Source organism: Coptis chinensis, chromosome 3, assembly GCF_015680905.1.
Source record: "Coptis chinensis isolate HL-2020 chromosome 3, ASM1568090v1, whole genome shotgun sequence".
In the NCBI taxonomy this organism is placed as follows: Eukaryota; Viridiplantae; Streptophyta; class Magnoliopsida; order Ranunculales; family Ranunculaceae; genus Coptis; species Coptis chinensis.
The window spans coordinates 112386897-112404964 of NC_141458.1; the positions used below are offsets into that span (position 1 = coordinate 112386897).

Sequence of the window (18068 nt, forward strand, 5' to 3'; positions counted from 1 at the left end):
TGATAATGTAATTAAATTTGGGGTGTCACCTTCCCGTTGTGTAATGATAACGTAATTAAATTTAGGTGCCGCCTTACGCTGTAATGATAACGTAATTAAATTTGGGGTGTCGCCGCCCCCACAGTATAATGATAACGTAATTAAATTTGGGGTGTCGCCACCCCCACAGTGTAATGATAACGTAATGAAATTTGGGGTATTTGATTCCTAGTTAAAACGAAAGATGGATCGAATTTTATTGAATTATGAAATAATTACAATAAATGAAGAACAAAACATTCAATGATAAAACTTTTTCAAATGAAAAGCATTCCATGGCTTGGCAAATTTTTCTCTAGTGATTCTTCGAAGGAAATAAGACCCTTTAGATGCTGGCCTATCAATGATGAACGGTCCTTCCCAATTCTCTGACAGCTTCCCAGATTCAATGAGCTTCTGTTTTCGGCTAAGTACCCAATCTTCTGGTTCAAAACTCTTGAGGCGAAACTTTCTATCATATTTGTGTTTCATGTCTGCCTGATATTTTATTAGACATTGTAAAGCTTCTTCTCGAGTTTTATCGATTGAGTCTGCCACCAAAGTTAGAGCAGCATCATTGTTTCCAGTTTGTACTGCTTCTGTCCTTGTAGTTGGTGCAATTAATTATGTCGGGAGGACAACATCCATGCCATAAGCTAGGTTGAAAGGGGAAAGATTGGTAGAATGCTTTGGAGTTGTGCGATAAGCCCAAAGCACTGCTGGCAACTCTTTGACCCAATTTCATTTTGCTTCATTAAGCTTCTTCTTCAAAGTCAAGAGAATCATCTTATTGATTGCTTCTGCTTGTCCATTTGCTTGTGGATAATACGGAGCGGAAAAAGTATGCTGAATTTTTAGTGAGGCGCAAAATTTGTGTATTTCTCGCCATCAGGTCGGATCAAAACACAACCAAGACCTGAACCTGATTTGTTCTTGGAACCGTCCGATGTGTAGAATCCATAAAGAAGGGTCGGCACTTGTGGATGGATTAGCCAATCCTTGTTGTGGATTAGGAGGAGGTTCCTCAAACTGCTCTTCCATGGTCGGTATGTCATCGACAGGAAAATCGGCCATAAGTGATGCCATTGTGTGGCCTTTCTCAGATGATCGGGCTTTGTAGATAATTTCGTAGGCACTCAAATATGTTTCTCATTCTGCTAATCTACTCGAATCAGCATTTCGAAGAACTTTTCTCAAGGGGTATTCAGTGTAGACATTGATGATACGCCCTTGGAAATAAGGCTTCAATCTTCGAGCACTATGGACAAGTGAGAGAGCTATTTTCTCAATCTGTGAATACCTTGCTTCTGGAGCTGTAAGGGTCTTACTTATGAAGAAAATTGGTTGTTCATTTTCATCATCATTGAATAAGACGGCACTCACAGCTATTTCTGATGCTGCCAAATAAATGCCAATTGTTTGTCCGGTGGTCGGACTAACAAGAATTGACGGCTGTACTAGGTATTCTTTCATTTTCTGAAAAGCTACGTCACACTCATCTGTCCATTGTGGGGATCCCTTAATGACTTGAAAAAAGGGGTGGAGCCGATTTGAATATTTTGAGATAAATCTACCCAAAGCGGCTATCCTACCCGTAAGTTATTGTATCTGCTTCTTTGTTTTTGGCGAGGGCATTTCGGTAATTGCATGGATTTGATCAGGATTAGCTTCAATGCCTCGTTTGGTCATAAGATATCCAAGAAATTTACCGGATGCTAACCCAAATGCGCATTTTGTTGGATTTAGACGCATTCAATTATGCACAAGCCGATCAAAGAATTTTTGCAAGTGATGAAGGTGAGAAGACTCTTCATGCGACTTGATGACCATATCGTCAGTATAAGCTTCCATAAACTTGCCTAAGAAGTCTGAAAATGATGTATTTATGAATTTCTGATATGTTGCCGGTGCATTTTTTAGACCGAAAGGCATTACCTTATAGCAAAATAATCCTTGGTCTGTTATGAAAGTTGTAAGTTCTTGTTCATCTTCAACTAATGCAATTTGATAAAATCCCATTGAGGCATCCATAAAAGAAATTCGTTTAAACCCTGAAGTGGCATCAACCATTTCAGAAATACGAGGCAAGGGATACGGGTGAATAAAACATTTTTTATTGATATCAGTAAAATCAACACAGATTCTAAGTTTCCCATTTTTCTTAGGGACTGCTACTACATTGGATATCCATTTCGGATATAGTGCATGCCTAATAAAATTAACACTTAGAAGTTTGTCGATCTCTTCTTTCACTTTGAGCTTTCGATCGGGAGCCATTCGGCGAGGCTTCTGACATACTGGCTTTTGTGTTTTGTCGATATCCAGCCTGTGACATGCAAGTGAAGGATCAATCCCAGGCATTTGTTCGACCGTCCACGCAAACAATGTGCAATTTTTCTTCAAAAGCTCAATGAGTTCATCCTGTTCCTTCTTGGAAATTTCCACAGAAATAAAAGTGGTTTCTTCTTCCTTGTTACCGATCTGTACTTCGAGGAGCTTGTCGATGGTCGGGGGGCCACCTAAACGCTGCTCCATAGCGTTTACCCGGCCAATGGAATTCTGTAATTGCTATTTTACCCCATCAACATTTAGGATGGTGTTGCCCTTGACTTCCGAATCTTTATAATCTTCGAGTACAGACTCATGACACTTCAAAGCTGCTATTTGATCACTTCGAACTTTGCATACCGTACCATCACACCAGAACTTGATAGCCTGATGGAAAGTAGAAACGACAGCTCCCATTGAATGGATCCAATCTCTTCCCATAATGACATTGTAGGAGGAGTTACAATCCAGGAGAAGAAAATCAATTGTAACTTCCTTGTTCATTAATGTCACCGAAAGAGAGCATCTACCAATTGATTTTGCTGCTGTCCCATCGAAGCCAATGATTAGATTTGGATCGGGAACTATCATTTTCTCGGAGAGATTGAGTCTTTTGTAACAACGCTTGTAGATCACACTTGCCGAACTACCTATATCGATCATGATTTTCTGCACACGATGAATTCCAACAAAAGCTTGTATGAAAACAGCATCATAATGAGGATGGTGCACTCCTATCAGATCATTGTCAGTCCAACAGAGAGGTCCTTCCTCATAAGTCTTAGTACCCATACCGTGGAGAAAATCATATCCACTATAAACATAGTGGTGGTTGAGATCAGTGCTCTTGGAGTGATTGAAATTCTTACGCTGGGTGTTAGACATTGAATCAACTCTGGTATGACCGACCTTGATTACATTGTGTGCGGTCACGACTAAAGCTTGTTTCATTTTACCCAGCACATAATCCTGAAGCATACCTTTCTCGATCAAACCTTGGATTCTACCCCTTAGAGATCAGCATTGTTCAGTTTCATGACCAAAATCATCGTGGAATTTGCACCATAGTGATTTGTCACGTGTAGCCTTGGTATCTTCTAAGAGAGGAAAAGGTGGAGATAAGATATTCTTTCCCTTAATCTTCTCATAGATAACAGCATACTTCTCATTGAAGGTGGTAAGCTTTAACTCGGGAAGTTTCTTTTGTTCTTTGCAGTCCCATTGTTGTGGCCTACCATCACTCTTGGACTTTTGATCGGTTGTTTGCTGAAACTTCGGTTTTTGACTTTGTTCCTGCGACTTGCTTATCCGATCCCTATCTCTGTAAACTCGTGCCGATGCATCATCTTCAACTCGAATAAACTGTTGAGTTCGAGCAAAAAGTTCATAATGAGTTGTTGGAATGTCTTTTACTATAGAGTTGTAAACGCCATCCCTATCATAATTAATGCATTCCTTGAAAGCATAAATGACAAGAATATCAGATGCATCTGGAATTTCAACAGCCACTTTCCGAAATCTCACAACAAACTTATTGAGCTTTTCATCCTTTTGTTGTTTTATACTGAATAAAGAATCAATATTTTTGCGGTTATTTCCAATTGTGACGAAAATGTTCGGCAAACTTATATGCAAGATCAGTAAAATTGTGGATGGATCTTTCTGGAAGCATGTTAAACCATCTCATCGACTCAATTCCAATGAGTGTGGATGGGAATAACTTACAAAGAAGAGCATCGTCGAAAGTCCATAAGATCATCTTGTTTCTGTAATTAACAAGATGCATCAAAGGATCTCCATCAATCTCATCATACTTTTCGAATTCTGGCTGCTTGAAGTCTTTGTGATGAACAGTTGTTTGGATTCGGAGAGAGAAAGGAGAATCGATACCACTATCTATAGCGAGATTTTGTATTTTGTTTTCTTGTGACTCCTTATCATTAACACGCCCAAGATCATTTAGTGGAGACGTCGTTCAGAAAATGGAACATTCTCTTGACGATGGTCACGACCGAACTGTGGTCGTTTTGGCCAAGATTTCTTCGGAGGAGGTGGACTGAGTTCTCGTCAACCCATCCATGCAGGTGAAGGTGACTAACCCATTAGTAGAGTTCGGTTCCTTCGTCTCCTATGGTGAACATCGGGAGAATACGGACGGAGTGCTGGACTGTCACAACCATTTTCTTGACCTGATGCAAGTGAGTCTCCATCTCCATGGCTACCATTGTCAACATACTTTGGCCGACAATGAGCTCTTGGATTGGGACTACAACTTGAGCGACTAGGTTGTGAACTGGAACTGCTTGGTGAATAGTCCTGCTGTCGAGGTCGGCGCATACTGCTGTTGCGACAAGGACTTGCAGTGGCTTGCCTACCCCTTCTAGAGTTTGGGGTAGGAACTTCATTGGTTTTTCGTTGGTTGGGTAATCTATCTTGCCGACTTATATAGATATTTTGCCGATCTCCCTTAGTACGGTTCGAATCTGCAAAACCAGTTTTCGTCATGAGATCTTTTGTGAGTTGGTGATCCCTCACAGGGTGGTAGGCATCAAGGTCGACAGAGGAGTTTGTGGATTCGCTTACGATTACACTGGAAAGTGTAGGCTTTCAGCGTTGCACACATTCTGTTTCTTGCCAAGCCTTTAAGTTAGCGACTTCGCCGCGGTTTCTCTTGGTGCGGGAGTTTGTACTTAGAGTCTTTGACAGAGATGCTTCAGTGTTCAAACAATCCCAAACACTTTTTGCCGTGGACCCTGAATCATTTTCAAGAAGTTGACGCAACTGTTTCTTCAGATTGTTATTCTTGCTCTCCAATTGTCGGAGACGACAGTCTACCTGAGTTGATGGATCAGATACATGAATACCCACTCTCTCAGTCGCAGATGGTCGAGGACCATCGGACTTGGAAAGTGAATTCCTAGCAGAAGGTGAATGCTGAACTTGAGCGGTAAAAGGGATACTTTCACCGTTGTTTATTTTTCGAGAAGCCATTGACGTAACTTTTGTTTTGTGGTTGAGGGTATCCCCACAGACGGCGCCAAATATGTTTCAGCAAGATTTGCTAAAACACAGCAGTTGAGGGTCGGAAGTAATGTTTTTTTGGAGATGGTGAAGGAGATGGTGGTTGGGAAAAGATGAGACTAGACTTCGGTTTTGAAGTTGCCTACGTACCCAAATGTATTGCTTGGGATCAAGTCTCGATGCGTAGTTCTGGAAAAATGACGAAGGTTGGATTTTATAGGTAGGATTGGTGATAGTTATTTCCTCGTTCTCCAATATTCCAATCGTGGGATGAAGTTAGAGAACTGGCGGGAGAACTATCAAATCGTGGGATGAAGTTGGAGAACTGGCGGGAGAATTGTCCAATCGTGGGATGAAGTTGGTGAACTGACAGGAGAATTGTTTAATCGTGGGATGAAGTTGGAGAACTGGCGGAAGAACTGTCACACGATATGAAGTTGATGGAATCGAAGCTTGAATGTGGATGAAGTTTTGGACGAAGTTGTGGAAGTTGTTTGACTCGCAAAACATGTGTGCAATTGATTTTACGTGTAGGTATGTAGGCTAGGCTTTGAACATAGGCTTTGAGCGTGGGCTTTTTGTAGATAAACTCTGAGCGTGGGCTTTTTGTAGATAAACTTTGAGCGTGGGCTTATTGTAGATAAGCTCTGAGCATGGGCTTTTTTGTAGATAAGCTCTGACGGATGGGCTCTGAGCGTGAGCTTTTTTGTAGATAAGCTCTGAACGTGGGCTTTTTTGTAGCATGGACTCTGAGCATGGGCTTTATATTGAATTGGGCTTTTATTGGGCCACATTTGTGGGGGCCGGAACAAGTACATAACTCATTAGAATGCTAATATCTTATTCATCGACATGTACCTACTCATGATCCACTTGTTTGCCATAGCTTGATGTCAGCAATCAATTAGCACTGAGCAAACAAAGTAAAAAACCAAGTGAATAACAATTGAAAGGTAGTCCTAGTACCTAAAATTAAAGAACTCAACCCCGTCAGAAAAAACACTCAAATTTCAAAATGATAAAAAAAAGATTTGATATGGCCTGGAACTCCAACTTGGTAGCGCTTAAATTTTCTCACGTACAACAACATAAACTCCTCAAGAACAATATTTACATATTTATGAAAAACCTATGCACACTTAAATGCTTGTCCCTATTTTTTTTTTTGCCGAGAAACTTAATAGTTGAAGCACTAAAAAGAAAACAAAACAGTTTCTTTATACCTTAACTTTATGTAATAAAAAATTTACATTCTCAGGTTTTTGAATCCAAATCAAGCACTCAATCCCTAAATACTACAAACATGATGGTAATGAAAATATAGCTAATCTCAAACAGCAAGTCCTTCAAACAAACAAATATATTCGTTGCGAAGAATGGAGGCGAGAACTAAGGAGTTTGCTTATTTGGGGTTTTCCATCTCATAAACGAAGACAGTGGTTTTCCTTGTATGCAATAATCCATCGAAATACGTCTTTTCTTTTATTAAACAAAATGCCTAAATAAATAAATATTAAACAAATAAGTGGGGAAAAAATGACAAACAAAGAGGGATAGAGTGAATACCTCTTTTCGAAGCGTACTATCTGTTCTACATCTTCAAGAACTTCAACTGCAGCAGCTGAAGCAGAGAGTGTTACTTCTCTTCTATTGGGCCTTTGCTTGGTATTTAGAAACGACGAGAAATGTAAGTTTGGGTTGAATGGTTTGAAAGTGATGACCTTGTTGGTAGATAGATGATGAGATGGGTGTGAAAAGTGCATTAGTAGGAACAGGTTGAACTGTACTAATCCTTCAATCAACATTTGCAGGACCCATCTCCTCCATATCGTGCAAAATAAATCAACTGCAGACCAACAATGAAATCAGATATTTGTTCATTTCAATTTCCAAGTTCAACAGAGCTTTTTCACATCAAACCCAATATGAAAATTTGAAACATACCTGATTCACAAAGAAGGCAGTATGCGATCAGCTGCCATTAGTATCACCAACTGTTGTGATTCGCTTTCGATTCTTCAATATGGCTTAGGATATTCTTTGAACTGACAATGTTAGAATTTGATGAAGAGAGAGGGTTTTTTTTAATACACTTTTTTTCTTGCGAATTTAATGAATTAATGTCTTTTTGTTTCTTTGGGTTTTTTTGTTTGAATCTGTTGAGAAGAAAAACCAGACAGAATTTTTGGATATGGAAGAAAAACCTGTACCTATTGTTCGTTTCTCTATTTTTGATAGGGTGAAGAAAGCGGTGGAAGTTGCAAACGCCAGCTTCAAGTTGAGAAAGCAGGAGTTGCATTGTGATTGGAGAAAAAGCCCAGACGGACGCCGGATAGGCTTAGGAGGCTAAAAAGGACAAATGGTGAATCGGGTTAGGTAAAAGCACGGTGCACAGCTAGCTCGCCCACGCCTCTATGTGATGGCGGCTAAAGCTAAGCTTGGCAGCTCGGGTGCGCCTCTTTAAAGGTGTTTAGATTTAGATATTCTATAGTGTCTTCTACAAATAAAAAATAAACATAATGAATAATCCCAAAAATCAAAACCATGATAACACTGTAAAGTGGTATATCGAAAATTTACCTACAAATAGGAATTGCTCGATGAAACTTCATTATGAAGAAAAATTGTCTTTGGAGCGGTTAGGGACGAAATCGTCTACTATCATCCTATTCCTTTTACCCCTAAAAAAACCATAAAAAAAATTAATCAATGTCAATCTGAGCAACATATCTAAAGACATTCATAAACGTTCCACACTCATTTCATAGCATATTTTGATAGTAAATTAAATTATAAGCCTTGGACAATCAGAAAATAAAGGACTGAAGTTGTTGTAAAGTCTAACCTTATTTCTTCTTCTTCTTCAAGGAAATCCAAGAAAGAGTCAAAAAGCAAGCAAGGTTGACGACTTAGCTAATATAGTGAGATGTAGAACCGAAAGAAAAACAACATGTGATCAATCCATTAGCAATGTAGAAATTAAGTAATCGAAGACTTTAAATTAGTGTTAATAAAGGACGCAATGAATATGTTGCATACATATATAAGCAGTATAAAGAGAAGAAGTTTGACTCACCAATAAAAGTGCAACACAAAACTATCTGAAATATTATAAGTGATCTAAAAAATCTTTACAAATGACATTCTTAATACATTCTATTTTCACTATGGATTAAAAGGCTGCATGAAAAGAGTTTTGAGGAGGCTTTGATTGTATCGCACTCCAAGTATGAAAGTTGGAGACTCGATAGAAATTCAATTGCGAAGCGCAATATTAATTAGTCGACAATATGCAGAAATTAGTTTTATCCAATTCTCAAACAAAACGATTTTACAAAGCTAAAACATTCATCAATCTGCTAGAGTGTCCTAAGGTCCCAGAGGTCAATATACCTCTCTGTAGCTCCTCTTCGAGAATTTCAATACTGAATGTTGAAATCTTAGTTGTAGCTTGTCTCTTCAAGTGAGTTCATGGGGACATCTTACCCTTAAGCGTTAAGACTTTAAGATGAAAAGGGTATGAAGCCAACCATAACCCTACAAACTTCACATTGTAACAAGTATATACTGGGAAGGGGCTGCTACACAGTTCTAAAAATGAAGACTTCCAACAAACAACACAACTGGTAGTTTACTCTACGTAAGTTCAAGGCGGCAGTAAGAGAATGACTTTAACACACAAGTCAATATTAAAATACGGACTAGTCCTTACTTTTACATTCGCAAGTTATATAAAGGCGCAGAGACATTAGCAAATATTGACAGCATGTTTAGACCTACTAATAAACAATTTAAGTAATAAAGCATCAGATTATTGTATAACTGCCTACTAATAAACATATGCTTGGAATTTAGGCCGGTTAGAAATCACCTAGTTAAATTCCTATTGCAAAACCTAAAGTCCCCAGCAAAAGTGCAGTAACCAGCATGTGTACAGAGAAATATAAAACCCACAACTATTTGTATCTGATGTGCCGCTATGACTACTCCAACTGGTAATAAGAATTAAGAACCCAATAGACAGCATTTAGAATTGTATGCGCTACTTAAAAAGTTTGGAGATTGTTGTGGCTCCTACATTCCCAGACAGGTCAGTGGACTTGCAAATTGAGTCCTCTCTTCTACACGAGATTGATTCTAGTCCTACTTGCTAACAGTTTCGACGGTGCAATAATTGTACAACAACACCGTGATTTATGCCAGCCATTCAACCACCATATAAATAGATCGACGGCTGAGGAGTAAATTAATTGGATGTCAAGTATGTGGTCTAAAGAATATTATGATTTCTAATGCTTGACGGTTGGTCGAGGATGCATGTCAGGACAATTAGACCGGCATGGGGGTACAGTTGCTAAGTTTGTTTGCCAAATTCATCAAGTTAGTTGACAAAATCAAAACATTGGTTTGATCCAATTTTCGAACCCCAACTCAATAAAAAAAAATCCATGAAAAAAAATGACATCCCAATTGACAAACATGAAAGAATCAATCAAATAACAAAAAATAATTAAAGAAGCAGTCTTCTTACCTCTTATTAATTGTTTTTTTTTTCTTCTTCTTCTTCTTAGCGATTTGAAAAAGATAAATTGGTAGGATGGGAAGAAGACATTAAGCAAATGATTGGGGGGTTTATTTTTTCTGTTGAGAACACAAAAAGTACTGATTGAATTGATTTAATTCGATAAGAAATAATTTGTTTGATAGAGTACGTCTTGTTTTGATTGGGTGAAGCAAGCGGTGGAAGCTGAGGATGATGGCTCGGAGTTGAGCAGCTAGCTAGGAGAACGTAGGTGTTGAATGGTGTTTGGAGGAAAAACCCGGACGGACGCCTGATAGAGTCAGGCAGCTAAAAAGGACAGATGGCGAATGGGCTGAGGAGAAAAAGGGCGGTGCACGGCTAGCTTGCCCACTCTATGTCTTTGGCTCAAGCTACATGGGCTAACTCGGGTAAGCTATTTTAAAGGTGTTTAGATATATATGGAGTTTAGCTAAAGGTTAATTTGCTTCTGGCCCAAATTTTTGCGTTCACTTATCAATTTTGTCTATATTCAATTTTGTTTATATTTGAATTCCTTGGAAATCTGACCTTTTTTCTTTTAACTACAAGAAAAGAGAGCAATTTTTAAGAATGAGTTAATTTATTTAGTCAAGATATCTTTAGAAAAAATATAAAGCTATGGCTTAGCATTCAAAGTGCCCATATTGGCATGGAATGTCTAAATTGCCAAGTCGTTTCTGTTTACACTCAAACGACACGACCATGTCGTCTGAGTGTACACTCAACGACTTGGCCAAAATCGTTTCGTTTACACTCAAACGACATGGTTGTGTCATCCGAAAGTGTAAGCGTAAAACGACATGGCCATGTCGTTTGAGTGTAAACAGAAACGACTTGGCCAAGTCGTTTGAGTGTTACTTTGAGTTTGAGTTACACTCAAACTACATGGCCAAGTCGTTTGAGTGTATACTCAAACGATATGGACAAGTCGTTTGAGTGTTACTCACACTAACACTGAAACTACGTGTCCATGTCGTTTGAGTTTACACTCAAACTACGCGGCCATGTCGTTTAAGTGTACACTCAAACTACGCGGCCATGTCGTTTGAGTATGCACTCAAACTACATGACAGTCGTTTGAGTGTATACTCAAACGACATGGCCATAGTAGTTTCAGTGTTACTCACACTAACACTCAAACTCTGCTGCCCATGTCGATTGAGTGTACACTCAAACTACTGCGGCCATGTCGTTTGAGTGTACACTCAAACTACGCGGTCATGTAGTTTGAGTATACACTCAAACGACATGGCCGCAGTGTAGTTTGAGTGTTAGTGTGAGTAACACTCAAACGACGGGTTCATGTAGTTTGAGTATACACTCAAACGACATGGCCGAGTAGTTTGATTGTACACTCAAACTACATGGCGTGCGAAGTTTGAGTGTACACTCAAACTACATGGCCGCAGAAGTTTGAGGGTACACTCAAACGACATGGCCGCTTAACGATATGGCGGCAGTGAGTTTGTGTGTTAGTGTGAGTAACACTCAAATGACTTGTCCATGTAGTTTTTGAGTATACACTCAAACGACTTGGACATGTAATTTGAGTATACACTCAACGACTTGGTCACGTGTTTGAGTGTACACTCAAACGACGCGGGACACGACTCAAACGATTCCAAATGCACTCAAACGATTTCAATTGAATTAGAAAAATTGAAATCCGATTTAAAAAATTGGGTTAGAAACAACACAATTACATCAATAAAACTACATGCACTCTACACTCTTTATCTGTTATGACATAGTATCTTTATAACCAAGTTAAAACATGTAATCAAACATGCTATAAAAATCTAAAATAATAATTTGTTTTATATCTAAACTTGTTATTATTATTATTTTTTCAATTGTGAATCATAAACTAGTTTGGGGTTTAGAGTTCAGAGTTCAAGGTTTAAAAATTTCGTACCAACATATTTCACTTAATTATTTGAAATAATAATTTGTTTTATATCTAAACTTGTTATTTTTTATTTTATTTTTAAAATTGTGAATCATAAACTAGGTTGAGATTTAGGGTTTAGGGTTTAGAGTTGTTTACAAATTTCGTGCTAACATATTTTACTTAATTATTCAAAATAATAATTTGTTTTATTTATAAACTTATTATTTTTTATTTTCTTTTTCAAATTTTGAATCATAAACTAGTTTGGGGGTTTGGGGTTTGAGTTTAGGGTTTAGGGTTTAGGGTTTACAAATTTCGTACCGACATAAAAAAAAATTTAATTTCAAACATATTTCACTAAATTATCCAAATCTAAAATAATAATTTGTTTTATATCTAAACTTGTTATTTTCCATTTTTTTTATTCAATTGTAAATAATAAACTAGTTTGGGGGGTTTACAAATATATTTCACTCAATTATTCGAAATATATCAAAATTTCAAATATATATAGAATACTCATTCACTCAGTTTAGAGTTTAGGGTTTACATAGAATACTCAAGTTTCTCTACATCTTCAAGTTTCTCTACACTCAAGTTTCTCTAAATGGAACATGAAGATGAAGAAGAAGTATTTGAGGTAATGTTTGAGGTACAACAACAAATTAGAGAAGAACAACAAATTAGAGAAGGAGAAAATAGAAGATATGTTGAAAGTGAAGAAGTGGAACAAAATGTTGAAGGTCAAGGTGAAGAATTTGAAGATGCGACAAGTCGAGCAAATGAAATTCCGAGAAATCGTCGACGACAAAATGCAAACCTAAATAATGAGGTAACACTTGATTAAAATGAATACAAAACACTTGATTGATTGAATGAATGAATGAATGGATGCAAAATGAATTAATGCAAAACCCGAGCCCAAACGACATGGCTGGGTCGTTTGGGAACACTATAAAACGACATGGGCATGTAGTTTGAGAACACTACGGAACGACATAGCGGTGTAGTTTGAGAACACTAGAAAACGACATGGCTGGGTCGTTTCATTACACTATAGAACTACATGGCCAGGTCGTTTCATTACACTATAGAACTACATGGCCGGGTCGTTTGGACTCTTGATGAAACTACATGGGTGGGTCATTTGAAACTAAATGCAAATTGTTTGAGACTCTTGTTTTATTCTTCTATATGTAGAATTCTTTGCCGCTATCCGGGAACCGATCTTCTGCAAACTCGAATGATGTGGATTGTCAACCGATTTTAAGTGATACAACAGAAATTTTACTACGGAAGAGGTATGATTGAGTAGGCATTGATTTAATTTTTTTTTAATTTTCTAAATATAATTTTATTAGTGTATTAATAATAGTTGTTGTTTTTTATGTGTTTAGGTCTTTCATACACGTAGCGAGGCAATCGATTGGGCAACCGCTAGAGGAAGACAAGTTAATGTTGTTGTGGTCATTGAAAAGTCTGAGTGTGCCAAAGGAAACCGAAAGTAGCAAGATTGAATTTGGCTTATGAGTGCTCGGGTGTGTATCGGTCACACAAGAAGGAAGGCTAAGAGAAGGCTAATAAGAGAAGGTCGGGAACCAAGAAATCGGGATGTCCATTTAAGTTAAAAGGTGTTTTCCAACGCCGCACCGCCGATAGTTGGAAAATTGTCGCTCTTAATGGTGTTCACAACCATCCATTGGCGAAGACCCTTGAAGGACATGCATTTGCTACTCGACTAACCGCTCCAGAGTTCGAAAGTATTTGTCGAGATGAGTAAGTGTGGAATAAAACCTAAACAAATATTGGATTCCATCAAGAATAGGTATCATGATAACATCTCTAGTATATCCTAAGTCTACACCGCAAGGCGTAAAGTGAGAAAATTGGATATGAACGGTCTCACACAATTACTGAGATTGGCGCGTGAGTTGTTAGCAAAAGAACATTATTTTGAGGAGTTGAGACAGATGAGAATACCGAGGAGATAACGGATTGTTATGGGCCCATCCGTAAGGTGTTAAGTTGGCTCGGACTTTTCCAACAGCTTTTCATGTTAGACGCTACCTACAAAACTAACCGTATGCATCGGTGGCCTTTCGCATGTTGTTGGGGTGACTTCAACGTGGAAATCTTTCACCGCGGTGTCGTGCCGCCGGTCACCAAAACAACAAATGACTATGAGTGGGCCCCCGATCATTTTAGTGGCTTGCTTGGTGACATAAGCCCATCCGCGGATCGTGGTCCGACAGGACATAGCCACGATGAGTGCCACCGACAGAGTTTTTTTTCCTAACGCACAAAGCATCTATGTAGATGGCATATCGCTACGCAAGGCCCTTTCAAAATGTTACGATATTTTTCCAACTACGTAACTTGTAGAGAAGGCCCATTCTCATGGAACATCAGTAGTCAAATCGAAGACAGAGGTTATTTTCCAACAGATGGGATGATTTGGAAAAATATTACGGGGGTTGAGTACTCCAATTTTGTTTGCTATTTGGCGAGACTTGGTTTCCTCAGGATCGATTCGTGATGTTGTTGGACCGACCAACACATTCACTTTGGGAGTACAACGACCAATAGAGTTGAAGGGTCTCATGCTCGGTGAAGCGTGTACTAGGAAATGCAAACCGCCATGATTTTTTTGAGTATGTTTAGCTTAATCCACCCGATTCTAGAGATCCGGATGTCCGAGATTAGAGCTACCTTCGAGAGAAGTATGATTGTAACTCAAAGACCACCACCGGATTCCTTTGTTTCGCGGAACTCGGAGGCCTTGTCTCACGCAAGTGTTTAGACTTGTTATTTGAAGAAATAGATACCCGCGTAAAGCGTGTTAAAGATGGAGAGATAAGGTGTTGGTGCTATTTATGCGACGAGCCATGGACCGCCATGTGCTCATGAATTAATTGAGTTTGAAGAGCAAGAGCGGTCCATCCCTTTGATCGCTATCGATCCCTTTGGAAAAACATTGTCCGCTTCTCCCAATGTGTCGGGGTGTTGGTCCCAATGTTGCACCTTCGATGGACTTGTTCATGAATAGGTTTGCAATGGTTTCAAGAAGAGCGAGGGTTATGATTAGGAAGCTTATGGAGATTGCCGCACGTAAAGTACATGGCTAGTACCGCCTTGTGAGGAAGCAAAACCAAAGGTCGGCCGAAAGGTAGCTGTAGCGTAAAGCTTCAAACCGAGATGATAACTCTTCAAAGCGAGATCCATCTCATTTTGAACATTCTCAACGCGACCATGAAGAGTGGGTCTCGTCACAACCAAACATTACGCCCACTCAAAACACCCACACTACACCAAGAAAGAAGTCTTCTCCAAAACTACCAACCCAAAACATCCACACCACACCAACAAATAAGCCTTCTCCAAAAACACCAAAAACAACCACACCAAGAAATAAACCTTCTCCCAAAACACCAAAAACAACCACACCACGAAATAAGCCTTCTCCAAAAACAGTCACACCACGAAATGTGAGAGATGGCTTAGACTTTGGAAAGACGAGGGGTCCTAAGGATTACGGGTTGGATATTCCTGAAGAAATGCATAAATACATTGTTAGAGTCCATGACCCTGTTGGCGATGGCAAATCAACGGTTATAGAGCTTTCATTGCATTAGGAAGAAGTCAAGAAGAATGGCCACAGATGAGAAGGGAGTTGTACGAAGAGCTTACTGACAACCTCCCCCTTTATTGTACTTTGTACAATCAAAGTGAGGTTTTTTATTCGATGAAGGAAATCCTACATGAAGAAGGTTATGCACCCTTAAATAAGTGGATGAGCATGCCTTTTGCTGGATACTTATTTGCTTCAAGATTTAATGTTGTCCTTATGCATTTAGGAGCTTGTCAGTGCTTCCTTCTCATGCCGCTAAGAACCCAAGCAAATCCTGCGAGAGTGACCCAAGTGTTGGGTAGCGCACATGTTGGTGGAAATCATTTTGTCAATATTGAACTTGTTGAAGATTGTCCGTTCCTCCAAGAATGTCATGATAATGGCTTAGAGCTCGATATGATATTGCTGAAAGTTGAATTTGGCCTTGACAGTAAGGCAATTGCAATTTATGGCATTGAATATTCCCAATTTAATATGGGAAAAGGAGCTTGTTGAAGACCCAACAGTACATGTTATCGATTAAGTTGTTTGTATGTTGTCGATATGATATTTTGATGTAATTTGTATTTTGATGTAATTTGGAACAAGTGTAATTTGATTTGATTTTTATGTTATCAATGTTAGGGCTTTTATTTGATTTGATTTGGAAATCGAGTAATTGACTAAGTTGATTCGGATGGCAATCGAGTGATTTTGAAATCGAGCGATCGACTAAGTGATATATTGATGTAATTTGATATTTTGATGTAATTTGGAACAAATGTAATTTTATTTTATTTTTTTGTTATTTGGAAATAATGTTAGGGCTTTTATTTGATTTGATTTGGAAATCGAGTGATCGATTAAGTTGATTCGACGGCAATCGAAAGTGATTTGGAAATAGAGCGATCGACTAAGTTGATTCGACGTCAATCGAAAGTGATTTTGAAATCGAATGATCAACTAAGTTGATTCGGATGGCAATCGAAAGTGATCAACTAGTTGATTCGACCGCAATCGAAAGTGATTTGAAATAATGTTCGTGATGTTGTCAATAATGACCAAACTACACGGTGAAGTCGTTTGGCTTTAATACAAAAGCGACCCGGCCGGATCGTTTGGTCTAAAGGCCAAACGATGGTCATGTCGTTTGGCCTTTTATACCAAAACGATGTGGCCATGTCGTTTGGCCTTTATACCAAACGATCCGGCCGGGTCGCTTTGAGATTAAAAGCTTAACGATCTGCCGTGGTCGTTTGGTTTAAAGGAAAACGATCTGCTTTTGGCCTTTATGTCAAACGATGCGGTGGGTCGTTTGGAAGAAAAAATTTTTCAAAAATTTCGCTTTGTTTTTACAACACTTTCATATTCATCAAATTCCACTTTTCCATTCAAACATCAAATATCAAACACTCTCATTCATCAAATTCCACTTTTTCACTCAAACATCAGATATCAAACACTCTCATTCATCAAATTCATCCATACATAAAATTCCATTCAAACATTAAACCCTAAATCCTAAACATTAAATTCCATTCAAACATTCATGCAAACATCATATCCATCAATTCATTCGAAGTTAACAAAATTACAAACCCTAAACTGAAAACAAATTACATCTATCAAACTAAATTACAAAGTTACAAACCCTAAACCGAACAAATCAACTATAAGCCACCAATGTACTTGCACCTAGTCAAGTTGTGCGCTGTTCAAGGAGGACCTTGCTTCCTCTGGCGGATCATTCCCACCAATTGCAAACTCTCTCTAGCAAACGACCGGTTTCATCGATGACGCCGTTAAATGAAAAAAGAAAAATCAAGATAAGTTACCAATCGAATGCAAAAAATCACAGTTAGAGAAAACTCAATTAAAAATCACAATACTTACAATCGGTGAACAGTTAGGCAGTGTCTCCAGGGAGGGATGAATAGGAAGAAGCTCAGGGTTCACCAAAACTACATGAGAATTCCTCGCATACCAAGTCATGTAGTTTTGATGACACTCCCATGGATAAGACGAAATAGGTCCTCGGTTGCAGAGTTGAATCACGTGATTCTGCCACGACTCCCAGTAAAGTGGCCCAATATTGGTCCAACTCACCTCATACCCGCGTCCTGCCACAGTTCTTGTTCTCCAATTTGGCATTGGAGGATCTCTAGGTACAAGTTGCACGTGACCCAACTGACGCACCACCCTTGCGACAGCGTAAAGCTCGACAATGTTGAAAAAACATAGCAATCCCTCAAAAAATGCAATGTCATCGATCGGGTTTGTATCTCTGATATTTTTGTAGGGATGCCAAACAACCTGAAACAAAATCAAATGTGTCATTAACAACTCTAATGATCAATTACTAAAAAATAAATATAAAGAAACTTAAATACCAAATTGTCATTGAATTTAATACTTACATTGAACTCATTCAAATCATCAATTATCGCTCGATAAAACTGCAATGCATACGTTGTGTCGTAATAGTGTGGAGCGGCCCGGGATGTGTCCTGTGGAGCACGCTGGCCGAGACAAGATATAGTTGAAGTTTGGGACTGTCATGAATACCGGAAAATACTCATAGATCCATGCCTAGATATATACAAATAGTTAACATATTGATAGAGTAATAAAATTAACATTAA

At 38.6% G+C, this 18068-nt stretch overlaps 1 protein-coding gene across 1 annotated transcript; it reads right to left on the reverse strand.

The window, feature by feature from the left end:
* Positions 1–2586: 2586 nt before the first annotated feature.
* On the reverse strand, positions 2587–3297 carry LOC147513049 (uncharacterized). The gene has a single exon (XM_086598850.1). The coding sequence runs from the start codon at positions 3295–3297 to the stop codon at positions 2587–2589; it is 711 nt and encodes a 236-aa protein (XP_086454976.1).
* Positions 3298–18068: the final 14771 nt, after the last annotated feature.